This window comes from Electrophorus electricus, chromosome 1 (assembly GCF_041902795.1).
Source record: "Electrophorus electricus isolate QZ-2024a chromosome 1, ASM4190279v1, whole genome shotgun sequence".
NCBI classification, from domain to species: domain Eukaryota; kingdom Metazoa; phylum Chordata; class Actinopteri; order Gymnotiformes; family Gymnotidae; genus Electrophorus; species Electrophorus electricus.
This window is the reverse complement of record NC_137497.1, coordinates 15,337,643-15,356,545: the sequence shown is the minus strand read 5'-3', so window position 1 is coordinate 15,356,545 and position 18,903 is coordinate 15,337,643. Positions and strand designations below refer to the sequence as shown.

The window sequence follows — 18,903 nt, the reverse complement described above, 5'->3', positions numbered from 1 at the left end:
TATGCGTTTGGGGTTGCTCATAACTTTGTTAAGATTTGGCACTCCAGGGGGTTCCGCACCTCGGACGGCAAGACCATTTCTAATCCAGGACTAGTGTCTGCACCTTTGTCTGCATGTACACTACCAGCTCAGCTAGCTATCGTTAAAGGTCAAGGGTCATGACTCAACCTTTGAGTCTGACACGGCCACTGGCAATGCCTTAGCAGACGAGACCGCACGTTGGTCAGCTGTTAATGCTCCCTCATGCCCGTACACTATATCCTCGATGTGTGAAGCTATCACCATTTTTTCTCATTGCTTTGTGCTGAATAATATCAATGTGCGTTTCTTACAAACTCAGGGTACACAACAGGACTGCTCTCACTGAGTTGATTAGGGCTGTAGTCCTGATTAAAATGGTCTAATCCGTGACCTGGAGGGGCATGTCACCGTTCCTAAATCTATTTTTGCCATTTCTTGTGCATCATTTTCATGGGATTTCACATCGCACAAAGGGGGTGATGGCTAACATTCAAAAACAGTTTTGTATACATATAACTGTAAAACTCCTCCTAGATTGCTGTTTAACTTGTGCCAGAAGCAACCAAGGTAAAACACAAGCCAAATATGATACTTTACTGGCTCCTGAATATCCCTTTCAGTCAGTTGGAAGTACTTGCTAGTGATTGTAGACAGGTTTTCCAAGGGGACTGATGTGTTTCCTTGTTCTAAGGAAGACGCCCGCACTGTGGTTAAAATCCTAGCCAAGGAGATAATATTGAGGTATGGTGTGCTTTGGGTAATACATTCAGATCAGGGACCATGTTTCATTTCTAAGGTAACTCAGAAACTATGCACCTACCTAACTATTGACTGGAAGTTTCACATCTCATGATGGAAACAGGAAAGAAGTAGATAGATCTACTGCCAGCAGTGTTGTGTGAGATCAGAATGACACCCAATGCCGCCACCAAATTTTCTCCATTTGAGGTCATTTTTGATAGACTCCGTCTCTGCTTATCAGCCATAATGTAACTGCTTGACCGAGGGCTCCTCACCCGAGGTCATCCGCTCCCTCTTCTTGCATACTTTACCCCTCCCTTTCTCTTTCGCTCTCCCTATCTCTCTCTACACACGCAAGCAGCTCATGGCTGGGTCATGCTGACTGCATCTAATCTTTACTAACCTGCTTCTTTCCTGTCTACGTAGACCCTTAGAACATTCCTCATTTTTCCCCGTCATCCTGTAGATTTAGATAGTAGATATAGGACACATATATACTCTGTGCTTTCCTCAATAAAGTGGAACTCTTTTGATTCACTTCATCCTAATCCAGATTACAGAATAATCCACACAGTCATAGCCATTTCACCTATTGATATCCAAAGAGCAGAAGTTAGAATTCAACACGCCTTTCATCCCACTGGAACTTATGCTAACTGCATTTAGATTTAAAAAATTGACCAAAATGATTCCTCTTTCATTAAAATAGTCACATCCGTGTTCAGGGAATTCTTGCATCCCTACGGGACTCCCTGGAAGTTCAGGAAACGCGTGTAAGAGCCCTGCTGTTCACACTGCCTTGTGCAACCCTAGTCATATATTTCTATCAACAAAAATACAAAACAAAACTCCCCAAAACTGCAAACCATCCTAAAACAATAAAACTGTTCTAGGTAGAGTTGCAATTTAGCGATTCAAGATCGATCAGTTTCACTCCTTGGTTCTGTGTTTTTTTGCACCTATAAGGCTTGTCTTGTACATATGTTTGTTGGTGGAGTTTTGTGTTTACATTGCTTGTTTTACACTTGTTTATATGTATTTTTCTGTCATTTAGGCATCTGATAAAGTGAAAAAAATGAATCTACAAAACCAGACTGAGTCGATCTACTAATAGGTGGTAGCGTTGTAACACTGACAGTGATAGAAAAGAGAATTTTTTTAAAACCAGAATGTATTTTTCACGTTACATTCCATATTACATAAAAAATAAATTTACTTCAGATCTCAAGGCAGAGCTGTCTACTGTATGGCAAATAGTGAATTGTTAATACAGAGATTTAATTAAGTATTGAACTCAGATCATTCATATTGGCTGAATGAACCTTTCACTTTTTTGTCATGTCTAGCTGCCTAACTATCACGTGTGTGTGTGTGTGTGTGTGTGTGTGTGTGTGTGTGTGTTTACAACGGTCTTCCAGGTGCTGATGAAACGCATCAAAGACATGGGCAAGTACAGATCTGTTACCATGTTAATCATTGATGAGGAAGAGGAAGGGATCGAGGCAGTGAGTGCTGTGCTGCGATTGGATCTTTGTACTGAAACCAAACCGCATGGATTGTGATTCGCTCATGATAAAAATTTAGATTATTCTAGAGTTCTAGCCAGAATACGTGTTTGGCTGTTGTTAGTACACAGTGTTTATTCTTTAAGCAGGGTATTTGGAGTTACCTGAGTTAGCTGAGGATGTGCGTTATACTCTGCACAGATCACTGGCCTGCTTCCACACACCGGAGTGAGGTGTGAAGGGCTTGGTAATTACCTGATGAGTTTAGGAAGGTGTGTTGGCCTAGATGAAGTACAGTCATATGCAGACCAGGGGTCCTGTGGGCTGGACCTGGAACCTGCTGGTGTGGCTTCGCCTGGGGTGCCCTTGCCTGGTGTAAGCAGTTGCATAGTTCCACATGTCCTTCAGATGTAGTGGGATTGCCTCCCTGTTGTGATGTGACCAGTTGTCTGATGTGATACACTTGTGATTGCTTTGAAATACCTGAAAGATTCAAATTCATACATATCAACATTATAATGAATATTGTAGTAATTGATTTGATTCCTTTTTTTTCTAAAAGGGAATATTTAAAACAATAAGTGATGTGAACGTTGTAATTGGCTGCTTCTTCCAGAGGGAGGTGGCAGACTGTTATACTCAGAATGCAAAAGTAATTGAGAAACAACTAGAGAGGAAAGAAATGAGTAAGAAAAGACTGCAGGAACTGGTGAGACCCCACACACATACACACACAAAAGAAAAGAGCTGGTGAGAACACACACTTTCTGACAGTCATGCTCACAAAGATAACCAAATAAATATACCCACCGTCTCCCTCACACGGTGGAACACACCTGACTATCAGGCGAGGGTAAAAGCTCTCGTGTAGAACTGAGGGGAAAATTTGTCTGATTAGGTGAACAGCACAGGCTGTGTGTTCCACATGAGACTGCGTTCACACGGCATGTTCAGTGTGTTATATATAATGAAAAACACCTTTGTGGTGTGTTAAATATAATGAAGTGTGTAGATATTCAATGCGTGTTGGTGTGGCACAGTGTGTGTTTTAATGTGTACATGTTCTGTGTGTGTGTGTGTGTGTGTGTGTGTGTGTGTGTGTGTGTAACTGCTTTGCTCTTTTTCTTTTTTTCAGCCTGAACTAGAAGCTAAGAAGGCAAAGATGAAGGGAACCCTTATTGATAACCAGTTCAAATAGTGCGTGTGTGTGTGTGTCTGTGTCCTGGTCACGTTGGGCCAGCTGTGTTCTGATGAGACACATGATCAGAAACAGAAATGACAAATTAGTAATATGTGTAAATATCCGCCCCCTTAACCGCGATGCGTCAGAGGTGGGAACCGCGTTTTACTGCAGCACATTTGATGTTTGTCCTAAATGTGCAGCCTGTGTTTTTTTGTGTGATAACATGAGAGAGGAGGAATTTTTCTAAGACAGCTGGAATTTTTGTACATGTTGTGGTTTGTTTTTTTTTGTTGTTTTTTTTTTACATTTATTTTTCCTTTTAATAAAGTTTTACAGAGACTACTCTACCTCCTGATGGCTGACATCATGATGTTTTACTTACCTGTCCATCTACTGGTCTGCTCTTAATACCATAGAAACATTGTTGCTGAGCATGTCACTGGTTCAGACCCCAGACTGGGCGGAGCTGCTGGTGAGGATGATGGGAGATTATGGGATTTCACATCCCCAGTGCCAGAGTCCTGGCCGAGAAACGAGGAGCTTCTGGAAGGTTCCGCCATCAGTATCTTGGCCCCATTAATCTGGAACCCTGGGAATCCCACCTGCTAGTCAGGCATAATCAGAGGGGAATTATATTCAAAGTGGAAAAAAATAGCCATTGTTCTGGTTTTAGTTGTTTATGAATATTTCAGGATTATTCGGTTATTAGATTAAGCAAATATTATAGTCATAATAAGGGAATATTATTATTATATTGAATTATTACATCAGAAATCCCTGTGCTTTGACCTCCCTGATCTTCAGTGGGAATAACAATCTTTACATTACCAACAGGACCACACTCGATAAAACCAAGGCTCTGATGATTGTGTGTGCGCGCGTGCACATGCACTGCCAGTATTGTATAGCATAGTAAGTCCACTCAAACACTGCATGAGGCATTTATGAGGTCAGTAAATGTGTTTATTATTCAAAACAGTGAGTTTTACTATATTTTGATTGTCTTAATACTGAAGTATATAGTTAAAACTAATGGAAATACAAAACAGCAGATTATAATAAATAATCACCTTTTACTGGAGCAAAAGTCATACATAGTGTCAATACCGGAGGCTAAAAGGCAACAAACAGCTCAGCTAACGATAACCACATGTTTGAGCTAATGTTAGCTAGCTAGTTAGCTAGCTAGCTAATATTAGATATGAAATGCCTAAACCCTACCGTTAGTTAACAAGCTAGCTAGCATTAGCATAGTGAACTAAATACCCAAACTGACGTCCTCTGTGGTTGCTGCTAAACACAAAGTCTGGGAATTGTTTTTCTCCTACCACTGATAGCTAGCTAGGCAGGACAGTTAGCTCATTCAAATAAAGGCTACTCGGCTCTGGACCTCGATATTCTCTCCGTGGTTACGACAACGGCTACACTTTCCCCAAAACCGACGGCGCACAATTTCAATCATTTCTAATCTCCCGGTTTCATGAGGATGGAAGGGAAAACTTATCCGATATTCTGCCATGATGCGATCAAAGTGTTATAACAGAAAACTGCGCTGTGCACTAAAATATATATACTCGCTATGTGGCGTCATAATAGACTTGGTTGCCCCAACAGCAGCCATTATGAAGTAGGCAGCAGGGAGTGCTGTGAAACTGTATTAATATTCATAAAACGGCCAATCATGATATTAACACATTATTCACAATAATTAACAAGACAGAAGGAACATTCTTGATTAATGTCGTCTTGAAAGCCTTGTACAGACTATGTCATATGGTTAAAAAGCTATAATAACAAACCAGACTGCGGTACATGTCAGATATAATAACAATAATTTAAACAGGAGTACATAAAATTCTTAAGAAGTAATATGGGCTAACCCATATAATTAGTATCATAATGGGTAATGTTTGTCCATGACACATGAATTGGAATAATACCATTAATTGATAATAAATTACTTCTAATTAATTATTGACAGAAAAGTAATCCACATAGCTGTTCTATAGCTGAGCTTATATTCAGTTATTCAGCTTATATGGTCAGTTCTCATTTGGTTGCCATCATTGCATTTCTAGTCCAATCTCATTTCTTCTCTGTGTTTGGTTACTCTTGCTGCATGTTGCTTTCCTTGTTTAGTTCTGTATCTTAGTGCTCAATATTGTTTGTCTTTATGCTCACCGTTATGTTTTATTATTGTTGCTCTGTTAGTCTTTCTCTAATTTTTTATTCCCTCGTTGCCTATTTCTCGCCATCACCCTGTTATCATCTTATTTTTCTGTTAGTCTGTTTGTTCTTCATTCTATTCTTTATTGTTAGTCTGTGTTGATTATTATTAAATGTATTATTTGTTTATTCTAGTCAATCAGTTTGGTTTGTTATGGCGTCGTCACTTCGCACGTGTGTATGCTCTCCACCCCCCTCCCGCGTTACACCTTGATGACTCGCCGAAAAAGCCCATTCACAGGAGACATGTTCATCGACCTCTTCAACAGATTCCCTGTGAGAGAAAACACACACACCACTTTCACAAACAGCCTCACATACAAAGGGGTACCACACACAGACATATAAATTCAGCACATACTCAAAACATGCAAAAACACACATTTGTTCATATTTGGTACCTACAGAATTGAATCTATTCTGGTCTTATTGTTGAGTTACTGTAATATAATAACATTCATGTTCTCCACCTGCATCTGCTGGTGATGGCGCTTTTAGAATAATGTTACACAAGAGGGTTAATGCTCTACATAACAGTAGTGTAGTGGGTTAGCCACCTTAGCCAGTGCTGAACAGTGTTGTTGAAATGTGAGTTCTCACTAATGCCTTTATACTAATGAATATGTGGTTTATGCAGTAAATAAGTTAATTGGTGAAAAAAGTACTAATCCCTTTCCCTTTTGATTTCATTGCGTGGGACAGCTAGTCTATTTAATGTTTTCAGGGGAGAGTTTTACTAAAGCTTGGAGTGTGAGGGAAAACGAGATAATAATTAGATAGTACGCCTAATCACTAGTGGACTATAGTAGAAACACATTATCCTGAGTACACAGGAGAACCTAGCCTTCATAATCATTATAAATAGTTGTGCAGAGGAAAACGAACTCACCTTACCTACAAGGCAGTAGTTAAGAGGTAGGGGGCTCTACAAGAAGAAAATCTGACATTCTTCCATTAGTGCTTATAAATGGAATGTAATACATTTTCAGTGCAAAAATATACCTGCCTGTAAATATTTTACAAAACCTCTCTAGCTTTGTCTGATCATAATTAAAATATACTGTATTTAGAAACAAAGGTAAGACAACAGTGGTAAAACATTCAGTGATTGGAAGTTTATCATAATGAATTGCTGGCTGGTCACATTACCCAAAAAGTTGGGTGTTTTGTTTTTTAAATAAACACCCTGCTGTGACACAGCTCACAGGTGATGGTACTAATCCTCCCCAGAAAGCAAGACTTAGAGAATGTGTGTGTCCAAGTTGAAACCTAAGAGATGATTGCCCCTTTTCTAAATGTATTTCTACTCCATAAAAAAATATTTTGTTTTACACAGACCAAGGTGTCATGTTCCCTTCAATAGTTGTTACAAGGCACTTTTGATCATTTTAAGAAATGTTGATATGGAAATATCTAAATACTGTTTGCATTAGTGATAAAAGTGGGATTGATTATTTTATCACCCAAACAGTGTGTGTGTGTGTTTGTAAAAGCTGATATCTATCCGTAAAGCATCCTTGAGTCTGAGAAATATATATAAATGTATATATTATTATGTAACTAATAAGAAGAAGAGGAAGAAGGAGGAGGAGGAGGAGGAGGAAGAGTCTACTCTGATGTGCAGGATCCCCTCCACTAGAACTTCATGTAGGAGATGTTCTATTGTACAATGTACAATCAGTGTAGATGGACCACACACAGGTGATGTATTTTCTGTTTATTAAGTTACTTAAAACAATAAGAACGGTTCATATTACTGGTCAGTAAATGCGTTTATTATTCAAAACAGTGAGTTTCACTATATTTTCATTGTCTTAATACTGAAGTATATAGTTCAAACTAATGAAAACAAAACAGCAGATTATAATAAATACTCACTTTTTACTGGAGCCAAAGTCATGTCGGTGTCTGTGTTCTTTCCTAAAACGACAGCAGACTTATAAGCAACCAAAAATCACACAGATAGAAACATAAAGAAAATAAAATCTTGCTATTTGATTTACACATGAGGTTACCTGAGAGTATCCTGAACATGACTGTGCTCAGGCAGGTTAAAGTCTTACCTTCTACGGTGACCCTAAAGGTGAATACAATCTCCTTATTCCTGATGTCCCATATGATGTAAACGCCACTGTCAGACTCTTTCAGCTGCAGACTGGAACTGAATGACACTCTCTGTTCATACTCAGAGACACACTGACCTGACTGCGTTTGGACTGGGGTCACTAGTCCTGTTAATAAACATCTCAACTGGCACTGAGATGGGAACAACCAGGATAAGAGATTCTCCAGGATTAAGCTGCCTGGAAACCTCAGGAGCAGCAAGGACACACACACACAGATAACCACCACATGGACTTACCTTGTTTTTTATTCTCCATTTGCAAATAATTAGTAAGGAAAATAAAGGAGGACACTTACCCTCTATCCATAGACACACAGCACAGATCCCTACACCATCAGCATATAATTTAACATAATTTTTCCATCAATGACTGATCAGGTGAAATAAGTCAGCATGAAAATAACAAAACGCCCAGGTCTGACTGGCAAGTCTGTGTTAACACTAGCTAGTTAGCAAACACTACCTAGCTAGCAAAGTATTGACCAGAACATTTCCTGCTTGTATATTAATCCAACGAGTCAGGTTTTTCTAAATTTGTTTTTAAAGATTTGCTTCGCTTGGTATGTAGTGTATCTCAAGGAAATCAAAGCAATTTTGTTCATTTGTACTGGAATAAAAACCCTTTTATGCTGAACGACGTTAACTCGCTGTTAATGGAACTGTACTGTTAGCAGATAGCTAAGTTACACAGCATTAAATAGTAAATCTACTAGTATTTGTGGCCTTCACAAATACTTGATGAAGTTGTCGATGCCTTGTCTGTCATCTTTGGACTGAAGAATCTACATGTCATCAGCAGACAGCTTTATAAATCACAGAGACAACACATTACTGTGGTGACCCGCTTCAGGTAAGCGGTGTAACGGAATTAAACGTGAATGACAGACGGAGAAGTTCGCACGGTATACACACACGACTGCAGCCCTGAGAAGCGGGAGCTTTGGAGACTATATTTTCATTCATCTTAGGGCCAAGTCACTTTATTCCATTTTTTAAGTAAGTGAGAAGTCAACAAATTTACAACTGGACTCCCCCCAAATTAATATACAGTACTCGATGTCAGTGGGTGAATACAATACACAGCGCCTCCATTTTGGAGGTAACTCAAACTCCTTTTACAAGTATCCCAGTAGTGCACCGTGATGATAAAGACTTAATATTCATACATGCACCGTACACGTCGCTATATATGTCTGAGAACAGAGTTCAAAGTAAGCTAAATATCAAGCATAGTTTCAAATAAAACGATAAAGGATTCTGGTACTTAATTTTCAAATGACGGTTAGAAATTCCAGATACCACACAATATAAGCATATATAAACCTGACATATGATAGATAATTTACACAGTAGCAGTTTCTACTTGAAACGTGTTACAAAGGGACCCTGTTGTTCTTCATTCGCCGCTATTCCGATATGCCTCTGCCTATAATTCCTGGTATTTGCACTGACTGGGTCTATGAAAGCAGGGAGCAGGCGTATGTGTCTGTCAAGGCTGTTGTGCGTTTGGAAGCGGTCTCAATGTCCAGTCTCTGCTCATCCCAGGAACTGCTACCATTACCAGCACATCAAAAATCCTTCCACTGTCTACATGTTGTAAACACCTTAAAGAGAATTTACATACTGAAACTTGTTCTATGAAATTTACGTGTTTATGGTGCCTTATTCTCTCTCTACATGTGTCTATATATCCTGTCAGATAGTGAGTGAAGTGACTGGTCTACATTTTACATCAGTACATCTTTATTTATTTCCACATTTTTTAAACATGGAACTAATTCTTCATAAAGGAGAGCATAAACACATCATCACTTGTGAAGTGTTTACTTTTTATTTTTTTAAACATGGAGCTTATCCTCTGTGAGAAAGAGCTCTGACACATCTTCTCCAGAGAGTTCGGCTTCTGGTGTAGATCTAAAACAAGGAGAAAGAAATACCATCAGAAACAAAATGGTGTTTAACATTCGCACTTTCTAAAAAGCAAACTGTTTTTCTCTGCTTCTGAAGAGCTACTTTTATGCACACCAGAACTCAAAGCTTGGTCTTCTTCCTCCATGGACTGTCATGCTACTAAATTCATTAAGAACATAAATATATAAAATAGACCACTACTTTACCTTCCTGACAGTTCTTGAGATCCTCCCCATTAGGTGATGTATCCAGTGTGTCTGCCTGGTCTTAGCTTCAGCCACACCAGATACAGTGGTCCTTACTGTTGTTGGCTTTGCAGATCCGGGGCCGTCTATGGAGGGACAGTAGAGGAACTGGGCCAGATCTTTCCTCTGAATAACCTTAACAAATGATAAAGCTCCTCCAAGCACCAGACCACCACTGATGAATGCTTGGTTCACATTCACATTTTTCCTGGCCTTAATTCTTCTGAGGAGCTCATCATACACAGCTTCAATGACTGAACTGTGGAACTTCTCAGGGAGGTCCATCCTATCCTCCACATGCACTCCAGTTGCACTGAACAAAAGTCCATGCACACATTCAGCTGCAGAGGTAAAATGGCCACTCCATGGTTCTGTCACCTGTGACCCAGCAATACCTGTACAGAATTCCTTTTGTACCTTCAGGAAAACTGTACGAAGACAGTGGCGTACTGCACAAAGTGAGACAGTAGGAACCCCAAAGTGTGTTGTGCTCGTTTGGGGTTCTGAGCCATATGAGGTTCTTTCATTGGTGGAAGCCGTTGATAATTTTACCTCGATCTTCTGTAACTCAGCATTACAAACACCAGTGTAAACAGAATAGTTCCAAGTCAAAAAAGCCGAAAAATCGAACGCCGTAAATCGGCGGGGCTACATAGTGAAAATACACAGTGTCAATACCGGAGGCTAAAAGGCAACAAACATAGCTCAGCTAACGTTTTAATAAAAACCTTAAAACAAAATTTTTGTTAGAGTAACAGTGCCATCATAAAGCCATGACCCAGAACTCTTACTGGTCTGTAGTATGTTAGCGAGGTCTGTCTGGTTCATGTTCTGCAGGATGTGGGTAATCTGGACTTAGTAGCTTCTTAAACCTCTTCAACTCCTTCGTTACCAGAGAGATGAGTTTGTGCTCCAGCTCCTGGTTGGGAATAAACAGCAGACAGTCATAAGAACACACTGTTACAAAAAAGAAAATTATGATGTGATTGTATTATATGATGGAGAGCACTCTATGCATTTGTTACTGCCTTCACGCACACATACATGCACACACCTTGAATATGAATTCCACATTGTTTTTGGAGGTGATTGCGGATTTCTCCTTTTGTACAGTGTGGACAAACACAGCACTGAGTTTAATAGGGAATGTGTAGCACATTCATACCTATATAACACACACCATTATATACACCAGCACAATTGTACAATTCAGGCTGGATAAACTAATTTAATCCCCTAAAACAATGTTCCTCACTGTCAGTGCTGGATGAATTGATTTAATTCTCTAATCCATTGTTCCTCATTGCCAGTGTTGGATGAATTGATTTAATCACATAATTCAGTGATCCTCACTTCCTGTGATGGAGTCCTACAGCACTACATAGTCTAGTGTTTTCCTGCTCTAACACACCTGATGCAGCTCATGAAGGGCTTCATGATGAGCTGAGTGAGTTTGATCAGGTGGGACTGTAAGTAAGGAACACTGTCCTAAACCAGGAGACTATCCTTATGAGGTAATAAAATAATATTGAAAACTGAAAAATAGGGATGGTCCAGAATAAACTGGTTTCATGCAGGAAAGAATATGATCGCCTTTAAAAAATAGAAGTAGTTCAGGATGAACCTAATGGTACCAAGAACTCGTTGGTGTAAGTATTGAATATCAATTTGCATACATTGAATAATGTATGGTTTAGAGAACAATAGTGGAACCTGGCCAAGTTTTTATGAAAAAACAAAAATGGTTAAGAAGAAAATGTATAAAAGGAGTGCCCACCTGAGACTGTTAAACATTCTCCGGACAATGCCTCGTTTGTAACATTGAGCTCAGAATAAAGACGGGACCAGCTCTTCTCTTCAATTAATTCCAGAGTCTGCATCTTTATTTCTATTTAGTGTGTATTGAGTGAACTTAGGAAGATCTAGGAACGACACTTTCCTCTCATCACTACAACACTCTCCACCTCTGAAGTTCCATAGATGGTCCAATGACTGGTCACTCAGCGGGGTTTAGGTGAATCCGACTTCTTACCCTCAGTCAGACTAAAACGCACAATTGGGGAGAAGATACTGGAAACTATGTGTGAATTGCCATGCATACATACATTGTCATATTGGATTTCTTTTTGTTTTATTCATTTTATTTTATATATATTTTACAATGTTACTCTTATGATTGCTTTGTGAAGCTTAGGAATAAGGCTAATGCAACACTTGCAGATAATAAATAATAAAAAATGTTTTTATGATCCAAAATGCTATTGGTATATGGATAATCAAAAAACAAATTCAGATAACAGGCCTATATCAAAACTGAAACAGTGGCATTGCTGGAGCAAAGGAGCAATAGGAGTGTCAAAAACAGTCCAAGCCAAGCCAGAAAATGTATTCCACCAGGAAACAAATCCAAACAGGGAGAATCCAAAAACAATGTCAATGAATACAAAACCCGGTCAATACACAGAAACGCTGACTAGACAATGGAACAGCTTGGCAAGCTCTAGAAAAACAGAGGCAATACTTTACAAAGTCTTAGAACATCAACAGTGTTTTTACAAAGGAATAGAAATGAGGAGCAAGTTGATCTAATTAATACTCCGGAGATGATGATTTCAATAAGTCCATCTGACTAGATGATTGCTGATAGGGGATGTTAACCTGACTCTACTGAGGATTCTGGGAAGTGAAGTGTAGGACCAGATTTCTAGATGAGTTTGTGTATGACACAAAGGCAGAATATTAGTTTTATAGTTAATTATTTACAAAGTGACAACAGTCATAGAAAGGTCATCGTCGTTATCTGAGCTCAGTAGAAGTCACATTCCCTACATCATCCTTACCTGAGCTCAGTAGAACAGTCTCTCTCTCTCTCTCTCTCTCTCTCTCTCTCTCTCTCTCTCTCTCTCTCTCTCTCTCTCTCTCTCTCTCTCTCTGAAGGGCTCAGGAGCTCCCATTGACCAGTTACTCTTCATGGACACATAGCTGGGTTCAGGTGAGTCTGATCTCTTACCCTGAATCAGACTAAAACACAACCAACCACTCAGTGTATCTGATTAGTGTTACGTCTACAAGCCTGAGCATTCCCCGTTGTCATGGCAACCAAATCACTTCTGGGTTTTCATTCATCTCCACTGTTCCCTGTCGCCTCCCCTTTCACTCCAGCTGTTCCTAGTTTGTCCTGATTGCAGTGGTATAAAAACTCTGTCCCTACGTATCTTGTTTGTTGGTCTTAGAGTGTCTCTCACTGTTTCTGGTCAGTTCTCGTTTGGGCTCTATCATTGTGTTTCTAGTTCGATCTCCTTTGTTCTCTGTGTTTAGTCCGATATCACTTGTTCTCTGTGTTTAGTCCGTTCTCGTTTGTTCTTTGTGTTTAGTCCATTCTCGATTGTTCTCTGTGTTTAGTCCATTCTCGTTTGTTCTCTGTGTTTAGTCCATTCTTGTTTGTTCTCTGTGTGTGGTCCGTTCTTGTTTGTTCTCTGTGTTTAGTCCGATATCGCTTGTTCTCTGTGTTTAGTCCATTCTTGTTTGTTCTCTGTGTTTAGTCCGATATCGCTTGTTCTCTGTGTTTAGTCCATTCTTGTTTGTTCTCTGTGTTTAGTCCGATATCGCTTGTTCTCTGTGTTTAGTCCGTTCTCGTGTGTTCTCTGTATTTAGTCTGATCTCATTTGTTCTTTGTTTAGTTCAATCTTGTTTGTTCTCTGTGTTTAGTTACTCTTGCTGCATGTTGCTTTCCTTGTTTAGTTCTGTATCTTCGTCATCAGTATTGTTTGTTGATCTTATGTAGCCCAGTTCTGTGTTGTTCCCATTTGTCTGTCTTCATGCTCACCGTTATGCTTTATTATTGTTCTCCGTTAGTATTTCCTTAATGTTGTATTCCCTGGTTGCCCATTTCTCGCCATAACCCTGCTATCACATTATTCTCCTGTTAGCCTGTTTGTTCTTCATTCTATTCTGTATTGTTAGTCTGTGTCGATTATTGAAACTTATTATTTATTTATTCTTGTCAATCAGTTTGGTTCGTTACGGCGTCATCACTTCACACATGTGTTCGCTCTCCACCTCCTCCCGTGTTACAATTAGTGCATTTGATGAAATTGTCATTCATTTTCACCAATATTTGAGGGATTAAGGCATTGAGGTATTTTCATACATTTCTGAGTTTTTTTGATCAGTGCTGGTGAAAATTTGTTTTCCACAGAATCCCTCTATTCTCTCAGCTCTCTCCTTTCTGTGTGTGCTGTTCCTCAGAGACTCATTCTGGAGGTCATGTCTCCTGTTACAGATTACAGCTGTAAACCTGCAAAAACGCATGCAGATACATAATGCACGACAATAAATATATTCAGTAATGCAGGATATTCAATTATAAAATGAACCAAAGGCCAGCTCAACATCAGAAACACTGCAGGATAAATACTGACTTCACGCCAAAACCATTGTTTTAGATTTATCACTGTTCACTTACAGGAAAACCTTCACATGGTGAGAAAGCCCATTTGATTAGGTCAAAAATCAGATAAAAACTGCTCTCCATGCAGAGGCGTATAAATAAAGCTCAGATTCAGACACTCTCCTCTACAAAGTGCATAATGTTCCTCTCTTCACAAGTTGGTGCTGTCCAGAGTGTTCACATCTCATAAAGTATTTGATTCTGTCAGATCACCTCAAATTCCTTCTTGTTTTAACATGTAGTTCAGTGCAATCTGTAAGGAAATGGACAATAGCATGGTTTTAGTGGATTTTGGCTCTTTACTCCAGAAGACTGGATTTAAAATAAAACAATGGCCATGAGATTACAGCTCAGAATAGCAGTTATAATCCGAGTATTTACATCTCTACAGGATGAACCAGATAGGAATTACAGCCCTTTTATACAATATCCCCCTTTTCATGTCCCACATTTCAGTGAAGTAGAACAAACAAGTAAAACTTACATTTTCACATTTACATTGCATATACTTTACTCAACAGATGCAGGGAAATAGGTCCATGCTTTTATTTAATCAAGATCAAGTTCAAGTTCAAGTTCAAGTTCGGTTTATTTGTCACATACATAGTCATACACAGTATAACTCGCAGTGTGGAGAGTGCTCTGTCCAAACTGAAGAAAAGAAAACAGGGGTGCATAGAGAAAAATATATATATATGCAAGATTATATTTATATTAATAGTATTCTAATTGGATGCTCTAAAAATTCAGTTAAACAAACTCCAACTTGTAGAAAGACTGATGATATCTTGACATATTGTAATGCCCCTCACCAGCATCCTCCTTTCCACATGGTCCTTGTTTGTTTTCTATCTTCCATGTGGTTTATGTTTTCATTTCAAGGCCACATCCTCACAGAACACAGAGGTCCCGTGTTCCACTTCACAACACCCCCTATAAAGTCTGTTCCTTTCAACACTTTAGTGTCACTTATTTGGACTATTTGCTTTGTTTGTCTAGTTAGTCTTGTTGCCCTGCATTACAAGTTTGTACTTCTCCATGTTTAACTTCATTTTTCATTTAAATCCATTTGTTTGATGTAAATGGCTCATGTCTGTATCCTACACACTTTTTTGGCCCACAATATCTGAGTGTTGTTACGGTACAGCCCCTCCTCCCAAACGTCTCCCCCTGTATGTTTGTTTGTGTGTGTGTGTGTGTGTGTGTGTGTGTGTGTATGTTCATCCGTGTGGCCACGCCCTCTGTGTTCCACACCTGCTGCTCGTTGTGCGTCGTTAGTATGCATGTATAAAAGTCTATGGTTTATATGTGACTGTGTCAGTGTTTAACCCTGACAGCCTGCGTGTTATGTCTTCATTGTTTTGTGTGTTAATAAACGTATGCCTATATTTTTCAAACTCCCCGCATCTAACTCCACATTGTGACAGAAACACTGACTGACGAAGGATGCCTGGGAAGGGGAGCAAAAGAAGGAAAGGGAAGAAAGGAAGCAATCACCCTTCCACAACCCTCGCAGAGAGACCCTCCATCATCCTGGCCTCACTCCTTACTCCCACAATGGGGGAGAAGGCCACTGGTGGATTTTAAGGGGGCCCTGGGTATGATCCAGGGTCGGACTCTGTGGAGTTTTACAGAACCGAGCCGGACTATGGGAAGCAGTACTCGGAAATGGACTCCGCAGGGTCCATGGACTACTATGAAGGTTACACCGATTATGGAGGGAGAGTTGTCAATCTGAAGTCGGACTTGGGGGTTCGACTGTGTGGAGGATCCACCAATGGAGGCGGAGGAGATCCTCTATGGGGATCCTCCCACTGATAGTGACATTGAGTCTGTAGTCTCCAGGAGCAATGAGCCAATGGCACCTAAAATACCACCCAAGGCTCCACCCATGGAGTGCCGCTCAGGAACAAGCAAGCCATCCCTCGTTCGAGGAGGAAACTCCCTCCACTAGGGCACACAGCCCTGGAACTCGTGCACCCATACCTAAGCCTGGCAGAGGCAAGAAGGAAGTGACACCAGTGCCCACCCCAGAGACAGGCAAAACAGCTTGTGTGCTTCCTGATACGGGTGCGCAGAAGTCACAGCCCCCCAAATCGGCGAGGGGCGATCCTCCACAGGCCGGTTGTACTTCAGCCCAGCTAACGACTGGGGGACAGCCTGGGGCTCTTGGCAGCTTCCCCGGACTCCTTAACATTCCTCAATGTAGTTTTGTAGCTGTCCCTGTCACTGTGTCTGTCCCCATCACGCTGTCTGTGCTGGTCAATTAGTCCCCCTTTATGTCAGTGCCTGTCCCTGTCAGTGTGTCTGTCCTGTGTCTGTTGTCATCATGGTCCCTGTCCTTCAACCCCTTTGTCCTGCTCTCACTGGCCCGTGTTGGTTCGCTCGGTCCTCCGGCTTCGCCATTGGCCGTTGGCTTCGGGGCTGTAGCCCGATAGGTTGGCACGCTGGGAGTCGCACCATTGGGGAAGGACTCTGTCACAGTACAGCCCCTCCTCCCAAATGTCTCCCCGTGTGTGTTTGAGTGTGTGCATATGTTCGTCCATGTGGCCACACCCTCCCTGTGTTCCACACCTGCTCCTCATTGTGTGGCATTAGAATGCTAAATGTCATAAATGTAAATATAAATATAAAAGTCTATAGTTTATGTTTGACTGTGTCAGTGTTTAACCCTGATAGCCTGCATGCTATGTCTTCATTGTTTTGTGTGTTAATGTATGCCTATCTTTTACGAAACTCATCCCGCATCCTGCTCTAACTCCACATCGCGACAAGCGTCACACTTATACAGCTCTAAATGTTCTGGCCCACAGTATCTGAGTGTCACACTTATACAGCTCTAAATGTTCTGGCCCAGCAGTATCCGAGTGAGTATGTGTTCCTAAGATAAATGCAGAATTTCCCTTAGAATTAGTTACAGCCAAAGTAAAAACAATCTTTAAAGCTCCTCAGTTATGGAACAACCTTTCAACTTTAATGGGAGACTCAGACACACTGGCAGTTTTTAAATCCATGCTGAAGACTTAATTATTTACACAAAAGGTTGGTTAGTTACCTGTATATAAAGGTGCAGACCCTAGGGCCCCAACTGAAAGAGTTTTCTAGAAATTTGAGGTGTTGACAGTGTTGCCTAGGCACTGCAAGCAATCACTCAAATTTGTGATGATAATGTGGGTGGAACACAATGTCTCAGAGACCCTCAGCACTATGGTCACCCCCTAGTTCTCCCTTTTAGTTCTGGTGCTACTGATAAACCTGCTGGAACTGTATGCAGATCACTGGCACATGACTACTGCTTATGGACTGCATATGGACTAGACCGGCTCATCAGTGATGAAGAATCTGAGATAATAGAAAAAACTGTCCCAGTGCTGCCAGTATATGAACTGATGTTGCTGTATTCATCCACCCACTCCAGCACACCCAGAGGAACAGCTGCAGAAACAGCTCGCCCTCCCTTGACCCACTGGAGAAGCTGACACCTGTACTGAACTATACATGTATACTAAATGGATTATATATAATATAATAAAGCATGGACTGTTTATTAGCTGGGCTGCCCAGTGGTGGATAGGTTCCATCTTGAATCTGGGTTGTCCCAATGTCTTACTTAATTTCACCCAGGAAGTTTTTCCTTGCCATTATAAACAATTGCTAGGTATCTGGACCCAAACATTAGTAATGTTGTGTTGTAAAATAGTAATAATAATAATTAAAACACATTAAAAAATACAATGTTCATGTATAGTATTTGATTGAAAACGTATATAGTCGATGTATAGTCTGTTTGAGGACTGTAACACTCCCATGTATTAGAGATCAGTCCCAACAAATCAAACACTGAATCACCACACACATCCCATGTACTAGAGGACAGAGGACCAAGAAGTCAAACATTGTGGAACTGCCCTCAAATTATGTTTGTTAGTTTGTTTTTTGTTGTTGTTTGTTTGATAAGAAATTACTCCTTGATCTGTTTTCTTCTTTTCCCATTGTAGATTACTGTTCTGTCAAATTAAAGCTAAGATTAAATTTTCTGGTGTGTCTATTTTAAACTTTGTCTAACTCAGGTGCTTTAAGAGTTTGTCTGCTGTACAATAAATAATTTTATTTACTACTTCACAAAATGTATCTTCATATTTTATTGCTGAATGTTGCCAGTCTGTAACCATAAACAGAACAGTAGTGCCAGTGAGAAGAACTGACACATGTCTCAGGGTCTGGAACTCATGCTCTCCTTTAACAACTTAAAATGAACAATGTATCAGTGAAAAAGACCCTAGCGAATTCATGCCTGTGAAAATGGCATCACAGCCCAGGAACTCTTTGAGTTTCAGTAAAACTCAATATATTTGAGTTTCAGTAAAATGCGGAAAAATCAAATAAAAGTGGGGGCCAAACTCAAATGTGGCATGTTCCCAAAGAGGAATAAATGATTTTGCTGCAAAAATAGAAGTTCATGTCCACAGTAGATAAGTGTTATAGTCACCAAACAA

At 40.2% G+C, this 18,903-nt stretch overlaps 1 protein-coding gene across 1 annotated transcript in view; it reads left to right on the top strand.

Moving 5' to 3' along the window:
* The window catches only part of LOC145659431 (NACHT, LRR and PYD domains-containing protein 3-like), a 105,714-nt gene extending 89,489 nt beyond the window's left edge, over positions 1–16,225 (top strand). The window contains exon 10 of the mRNA XM_081722064.1: positions 16,042–16,225. Coding sequence (XP_081578190.1) covers positions 16,042–16,225 — 184 coding nt within the window. The remainder of the gene's footprint in view (positions 1–16,041) is intronic.
* The last annotated feature ends 2,678 nt before the right edge of the window (positions 16,226–18,903 follow it).